This window comes from Lissotriton vulgaris, chromosome 10 (genome assembly GCF_964263255.1).
Source record: "Lissotriton vulgaris chromosome 10, aLisVul1.2, whole genome shotgun sequence".
NCBI lineage: Eukaryota > Metazoa > Chordata > Amphibia > Caudata > Salamandridae > Lissotriton > Lissotriton vulgaris.
This window is the reverse complement of record NC_141698.1, coordinates 39488875-39496733: the sequence shown is the minus strand read 5'-3', so window position 1 is coordinate 39496733 and position 7859 is coordinate 39488875. Positions and strand designations below refer to the sequence as shown.

The 7859-nt window shown below is 50.4% G+C and overlaps 1 protein-coding gene across 1 annotated transcript; it reads left to right on the top strand.

The window, feature by feature from the left end:
* Nucleotides 1-401: 401 nt before the first annotated feature.
* On the top strand, nt 402-1355 carry LOC147684474 (olfactory receptor 1F1-like). Its single transcript, XM_086939645.1, has one exon. It carries the CDS (start codon nt 402-404, stop codon nt 1353-1355), a length of 954 nt encoding a protein of 317 aa, XP_086795771.1.
* The last annotated feature ends 6504 nt before the right edge of the window (nt 1356-7859 follow it).

Below are 7859 nucleotides of genomic sequence, written 5' to 3'. Positions count from 1 at the left end.
GTTTTACACGTGCAGTGTGGGCTTGGCACGTAAAAAAGTGAGCACGCCACTCGGAAAAGATTTGGTCTAAAATGACAAGTTAATTATGGTTGAAAAACGGTGTGCAACCCTTTACTTATGTGATCTATTATAATAACATGGGACCTTAGGAGGGAGCCTTATTGAAGGCAAACATCTATGATAAAATATTTGCTGTTTTATTTGAGTGCTGCCACAATGTGCATTTCTGTTTTTAAAATATAATATATCCCCATTTTTGGAACTGGGTCATGAATCAGATAGAACTCTCAGTTACTTATGCATTAGAACTTGACAGTATCTCTCAGTATATTTACTTCTTGTCAATGATGATTGCTTTTTATCCATTGCTCTATGATGTGTTTATTTCAGGTAGATCGTTGATGGTGGGAAAAATGGACACTGAGAACCAGACCTACGTGAAGCATTTTATCCTCCTGGGTCTGTCTGACAGCCATGAGTGGCAAACTGCACTCTTTGTACTGTTCCTTGCACTGTACTTGGTTGGGCTAGTAAGCAATACCCTCATCGTGGTAGCTATTGTGGTTGACCCTCATCTTCATACACCCATGTATTTCATGATTGGGAACCTTTCATTAGTGGACATGTGCTTAATGACAGTCACCGTGCCCCAGCTGCTGGTCAATACATTCTCACAGAGCAGAACCATCTCATTCGCACATTGCATGGCACAGTTATACTTCTTTATTGCCATGGTGGACATAGATAGCCTTCTGCTTGCAACAATGGCCTATGACAGGTATGTTGCCATCTGCAAGCCCTTGCATTACTTCGTGGTGATGAATAGGAAGGTCTGTATCCTACTGGTTGCTGGTTCCTGGGTAGGTAGTCTGCTGGATTCTTTGCTGCATACCATAATGATTACCAGGCTCTCCTTCTGCACATCCAATGTGATCCAGAGTTTCTTCTGTGATGTCCCACCGCTGCTGAAACTCTCATGCTCAGACACATCGATCAATGAGCTGATCATTGTTACAGAGGAGCTTATCTTAACCATTGCCTGCATTTTTTCCATGGTGATCTCATATGGCCTGATCATCTCAACCATTTTGAAAATGCATTCAATCGGGGGTAGACGCAAGGCTTTCAGCACATGTTCTTCCCATTTCACTGTTGTAATATTGTATTATGGGACCATTTTGTTTAGCTATTTTCGCCCACCCTCCAGCTATTCACTCAAGAAGGACAAAGTGGTGTCTGTCATATACACTATCATCATCCCAGTGCTGAACCCTTTCATCTACAGCCTGAGAAATGATCGGATGAAGAATGGACTGAAGAAGGTCATAGGCAGATGTCTTTTTGTAAACTTCTAAAAGATTGGTTAGTGTGGTCTGAAATGTTGATGTATTTTTGAAAATTGAAAGGCACAGTTACCATTTAACACACAATTTGCAAATTGCAATTTGTGAATCGCAAGGAAAAGCTAGAGGAATGAGATGCTTACACTGTATTGTACTTAGCAAGGAACTGTATGATGATCTTATGGTAGCAAAGCATTGGAATGTTCCTGCCCTGCCTGTGGCTAACCATTCATAGAGTGGAAGTGATCTGTGACTAGTAGCTTCTTCAATGTGAGCGGTAGTTGCAGTCACTGGAGAGTAGATAATAACCCCTTGATTTGCTAAATGCTGCTCATGTCTCTTGCACAAGGTGTCATTATTTCCTATTGAATTTTTCCCTGCTAAAAATAGAGGTTTGATAATTGTGCTCAGCTGATGCAGAGAGTGTTTGCTGTTCTTTAGAGGCCGCCATCTTGGAATGCATGGCTATATTCAAATATTCACCAAATAAATGTTGCTCATTAGTTTTACAGAGATAAGATTTTACTGAATCCTTGAGAAGACCCTCTTTGGCATGTTCGCACAAAGCAGATTAGTAGATCAGTCAATTATCAAACAACATTGTAGATGTTGCGCCAACTCAGCACCTTCATCTAACCCAAACAATAGTACAGCTGGCCACTACTTCCTTAATTTCCTATTCAGCCCCTTGGCAGGTATAAATTGTCTATGAATTACATTCTTTATTGCTATCATTGATTTTTCTTTGAAAAAGTCTTCTTTAGACACAATAACCATGCCGCCTGTCACTCAAATATGCCTTTTTTTTGGAATCCAAAATCAGAGTCTCATGTGCTGTACAAAATCACCAAAATTGGATTACTCTGTTGTGACATATTGTCTCTTTTGATGTCTATTATCCTTTTGCATGTTTATTCTCAGTCTTGTTACTAATTCAAGTTAGGCGAGATTTTCATTGAGATGACAGCAAATTAGAGTATTCTTTCACCTTAAAATTCCACTTTTCAGCCCCTACATGGGAGCATTTGTATTGTTTATTGGTATTTTCCTTAAAACCTAATTCACAATATTCTGGGCCTCCTAAAGACAAATATATTCTCTTGGACTGCAAGTCACTGACTGTGCCCAGTAAGTATACACACATCCACAGCTGGAAGTAAATTATGGAGGTGTAAAATAGATGTTACATTGTACATTTTATTTATTATAGTATTTGTTTTAGATTGTTATCTTCCTGTTCCTATACCTCCCTTCCATTCCTTGTATGTTTCCCTTCTGTCCCAAGGAGGCTGCCTTAGAATGTTGACTAAGAGGCATTTGCTGTATTCGTGGTGGAGAGAGGAGACTGGTAATAAGGAGTTCTAACTTACATAGTGTGAAGATTCATCTTTTCATCACTGGTGACCATCTGTGGAAGGGGGACAGACGACCCCAGCTCCTTCCCTTTTGGCGTGCTACTCCACCAGCAGTTTCTCATGCTTCTCAACCAGCAATTTCTTGGTTGTGGACTTAAGGTACTGTTTTACTTCTCTTCCTTCGCTTCGGTTCCTGGTGTGGCCCCCTGCTTGCCTATTTGCCAATCACCTTCATTACCTAGGTATGCCCTGCTCCTCCTTTTCTGTCAACTTTTCACCTCCTCATTACCAAGGCGTGTTCCACACTTCCTTCACCATTAACCTTCGGGCCTACCCCTTCTGAAACCTGGCTCCATCGCTCCTGTCAGAATTCTGCCTCCTCTATCCTGAACACCACTTCCTGGGCAGAGTGAAGTACGGCTGCCCGAAGCCACCCAGTGGCCACTCAGGAGGTCGGCCCTCTAGTCACAGAGGGCGTCCCCCCGCCCCCCCCCTCTGGTCACCCACTCCTCCCCCGGGCAGGAGGAGTCCCGAAGGGAGAGTGGGAGGTGGCTCTGCAGTCACGTCCGGTGCGGCAGGCAGGGCGAGGGGTACTTAAGTCCCCCTCGCCCTTTTCCCTGGCTCTTTGCTGCACCGGACACGTCGTGGTGGCCTCGCCAGTGGGGACACACAATTTCAGGCTCACATCCTCAACTTTGGTGAGTGAGGATTACACTGGCTTTCCCCCCCGCACCCCCTCTGCCTACTCCCTCCACTCGGGAGGTCCAGCAGTGCTTGGCGGCCTGCTTAGCTGCGGGCCGCTGAGGGGGCAGGGGTCTGGCGATGCCAGCGTGGGATTCGACGGTCGGATCCGCGGGAGAGCGACGAGGGCCGGGGGCTTTGGGGAGGGCCCCAACTAGGGTAAGTGTTGTGCCCCCCCCCTATCCACATTCCCTGATTGCTTGGTCCCGAAACGGGGGAGACACGGGGTGCACGGCCGGCATAGGGGCTGGCCGCGGACCCAGGGTGGCTCGGCCGGAGGGGTGCATTGTGGGGGCACCCCCACTCTGGCTCCATCGGCCATTCATTCTTGCAGCGCTGTCTCGCTGCTGCCCTCCCCCCAAAGCTTGACCACTTGGGGGTTTTCAGTACTTTGAGTGCCCCAATCGGCCCTCGATAGCGTTAAATGCATTCTGCGGCAGAGCAGCCCCCTACATCTCTCGGCCCAATCGTGGGGTTTCTAGATCAAAAATCCACCCCCCCAAACCCGTGAACCGCCATTACTATCGGGGGTATCGTGTTGATTTAGACCCCCCCTCCTTGTCTCCGTGTACGGAGGCGGTAGTGGGTGGAGGCTGCTGTGCGATCCCGGATTCTGGCCTAGCCCTCGGTGCCGGTGCTTGCGTGCGGTTGGGCGTGGCCCACCGCACACCCCCCCCCCACATCCCCCGCACCCCCTCCCCGTGACCGAGCTGGGGCCCGACTTGCCCTGCCAGTGCCGGGAGCATCGTGCTTTGTGCTCGGCGAGCGGCGGTCTGCACTACGGGGTAAGGGTTTTATATTCAATATGAAGAAGGTTTTAAGTTGTGAGGGGGACGGGGTGGACGAGCGTGTAGAGGCGTTCAATACGGCATTCTAGAACACTGCCATGGGGCTGGGGGCTCACCTCGGGGTGAATCAAGGAGGGCTAGGCTTGCTGGTGCATTGTGGGGGCATTTCCGCTCTGACCTCCGGGGCATGGCCCACTGCCCTCAGCCACGCATGGGCGCGCATGGTGCTATGTTGTTGCTTGTGCGTGCTACGTTGTTCGGCAGCGCGGTGGTGAAGAGAGAGGAGTTGGCCTAAAGGCCAAGGCGCTCAACCTCACATCTGAGGGGAGCTGGGTTCGAGGCTCCGTTACGACGCCAAATGCTTGTGATTCTGGGTAAATCACTTGCAATTCATAGTGCACAATGCACCGCCATGATTTTAAAACAAGATTCATATTTAATTGGTGGCTCACAGCACTTTGGGCCTTCCTGGGGGTATGCGGGGCTCTAGCATCTTGTAACAGGTGTTGTGGGGCGTCGCTGCTCCTGACCCAGGGTCGGCGTCCACGATGTTGTCCAGACCTGTGGGCCCACGCTGTAATTGTTATCTGCACTGCTGGTTGCTGCAGACCAGGGGAGACCTGGTGCTGGCCCCTGCTCCCCATATCCCTCCCGCAGTACCACCACCCTCGTTCCCGCCCCCCCCCTTCGGGGCAGGTAGTCGGCCTGAGAGACGGGGTGTAACGAACGGAAGACGCATTGGAGGGGTTAGAGCACAGCAGAGTGCTATTTTTCACGAAGGCTTAATCTTGGGGTGTCTTTGTGTGCACTCACCCTATCATCTTTTTCAGGTCAAGGACGGGACCATCTGCGTGCGTGCAAAGAACAGCATTGATGTACATGGTCTCAGGTAATTTTGCGGGCAAGAGGGATATAGTGCAGGTTCGTTAAGGTTAGCAACAAAGGGCTTGGGGCAGGCAGGTCTTGGAGAACTTAAGCAGTTGAAACATACGTGTTCCAACGATTAAGCCTCCTGGATGTCCCGCCTAGGGCATCCCCTCGCCACTTGGCCTCAGTGCGGCTCTCATGTATTTATTTTCCTTTTCAGCCCGCCTTCGTGCTCGAATTTTGTCGCCGGTCGCAGCCTAGCACTCCTACCGTCTACCCCGGAAATACAGTTTACAATGTAATGTACAGGGGGCGCAGGGACAGGCGAGGAAGGTCCAAAGGGGATTGTTTCCAGTCATGTTTCACGGCGAGGAGGAAGGGGTTTAGGGCCCGGGCTGTGGCGGAGTTACAGGCCGATCGGGAAGCAGAGAGGTGCAGCACTGTACCTCAGCGGGCACATAGGGGTGCCAGATCCTAAGACCTGGGGCCTCGGGGGAGGTTCCGGGAACCCGTGTCGGCGCCCCAGTAGTCCTTTGGGCGGTTGTGGGCCTCTCCAACCGGGGGCTTGCCTAGCTACGCTCCGCCCCGCTAGGGGCATGAGTATAATCATTACCATAAGGGGCAGCACATAGGTGGTTCGCCACGGTGTTGCCTGGCTCATCAGGTGGGGAGGTGGCGAGAATGCGGCCTGCCCTTGGATCGCCCGTAAGATAACCCACTATGATTATATAACGTTGTATGTAATAAACCTGCAGCAGATTTTCCCAAACTAACACTTGTGTCTAGTGTGTTATTTGCGGGATGCATGCTTATGTTGTGGGGCCTGTCACCATGATGTTACTATGCGGCTGCCCGAAGCCACCCGGTGGCCACTCAGGAGGGCAGCCCTCTAGTCACACAGGGCGTCCCCCCGCACTCCCCCTCCTCTGGACACCCACTCCTCCCCCAGGCAGGAGGAGGCCCAGAGGGAGCATGGGAGGTGGCTCTGAGGTCACGTCCGGTGCGGCAGGCAGGGCGAGGGGTACTTAAGTCCCCCTTGCAATTTTCCCTGCCTCTTTGCTGCATTGGACGCGTTGTGGTGGCCTCGCCAGTGGGGACACACAATTTCCCTCCCAACCACTCACCCTTTGTGTCAGCTTGGGGGGGGGCAGTTTGAACTTATTAATGTGTTAATTTTCATTGCAGACGGAGTAACAGGGTGATCCGGAAGTAGAGAGGTGCATCACGGTACCTCAGCGGGCACATAGGGGTGCCAGAGCCTAAGACCTGGGACCTCAGGGAAGGTTCCGGGAACCTGTGTCGGCGCCCCAGTAGTCCTTCGGGCGGTTGTGGGCCTGTGAAACCGTGGGCTTGCCTAGCTATGCTCCTCCCCGCTAGGGGCATGAGTATAATCATTACCATAAGGGGCAGCACATAGGTGGTTCGCCACGGTGCTGCCTGGCTCATCAGGCGGGCAGGTGGCGAGAATGCCGCCTGCCGTTGCATCGCCCGTAAGATAACCCACTATGATTATATAACGTTATATGTAATAAACCTGCAGCAGCTTTTGCCAACTAACACTTGTGTCTAGTGTGTTATTTGCGGGATGCATGCTTATGTTATGGGGCGGGGGCCTGACGCCATGATGTTACTATACTATTTCTGTTTATGGCTGTGTGGGAATTGCTCAGGGGGCAGGTTATGATTTTCTCTTTTTGCAGAGTCTCCTTCTTTGAGAAGTATGTTGCCGCTCTTTTAATCTCTGAGGAGGAGTGTTCCTCGATGTTGAGTTCTTTGCCACTCCCCGGGGTGTGTCTTTTTGCCTGTGCTTATCTGAGGAGGGCCATTCCTTTTGATTATCTGAGGCGGAGTCTTCCTCTGTGTGGAGTTCTGTTCTGCTCCCCAGGGTGTGCCTTGTGCCTGTGCCACTCCCCTTCACACTTCAGTCTGTGGTAGGCGGCAACTCCTGCTCTCTTGTCACTCCTTGACCTGCTTCTCACCTTCCTGGGGTGGCAACATCCTTCAAAAGCTTTACAGCCAAGAGTTTCACCTTTGGATTTATTGTAGCGTGTAGGACTTCCTTATAATTCTCCTCAAGCTCAGTTTCAGTGTGTCGTCTACGGTGACACGCACACCACAGATTTTCTCCAGGCTATTCCTCATTGTTCAAGTGTGTTATACGCGTGACACGCACACCTTGAGGCTCATATCATTTCACTGCGTGCCATGTCACGGTGACACGCACACCTTGGAGCTTTATTATTATTGTCCAGTTTTCAGCATGTCAGACAACGGTGACACACACACCTTTGGGTCCTTATTAAAATCTACATTTCTCCTGTATCGCCCGTCTTGTCACAGAGACACGCACACCTTGGAGCATTTCCTCATTCATTTCTCTGCCACAGTGTGTCATACCATGGTGGCATGCACACCTTTCAGCTTTTATCATATATCTACAGCTATCCTGCACTGCCTGCCTGATCGTGGTGGCACACACACCTGGGAGCTTTCATCCTACTTCATTCTACATTACCTCAGCGTGTCATACCATGGTGGCACGCACACCTTGGCCTTTTCTCGCAGATATTCTATTATCCTGCATTGTGTGGTGTTCCATTGAACATATACAATTGTCCTGCCTTTGCGTGCTAATCATGGTGACACACACACCTCATCATTAAGCATGGGCGGAAAATCAGTTCCGCTCGCGGATTTTGCGGATTTTCGGCAAATTCGCAATCCGCGAGATTCACGAATTTCCCGCAAAATCCGCGAGCGGAACG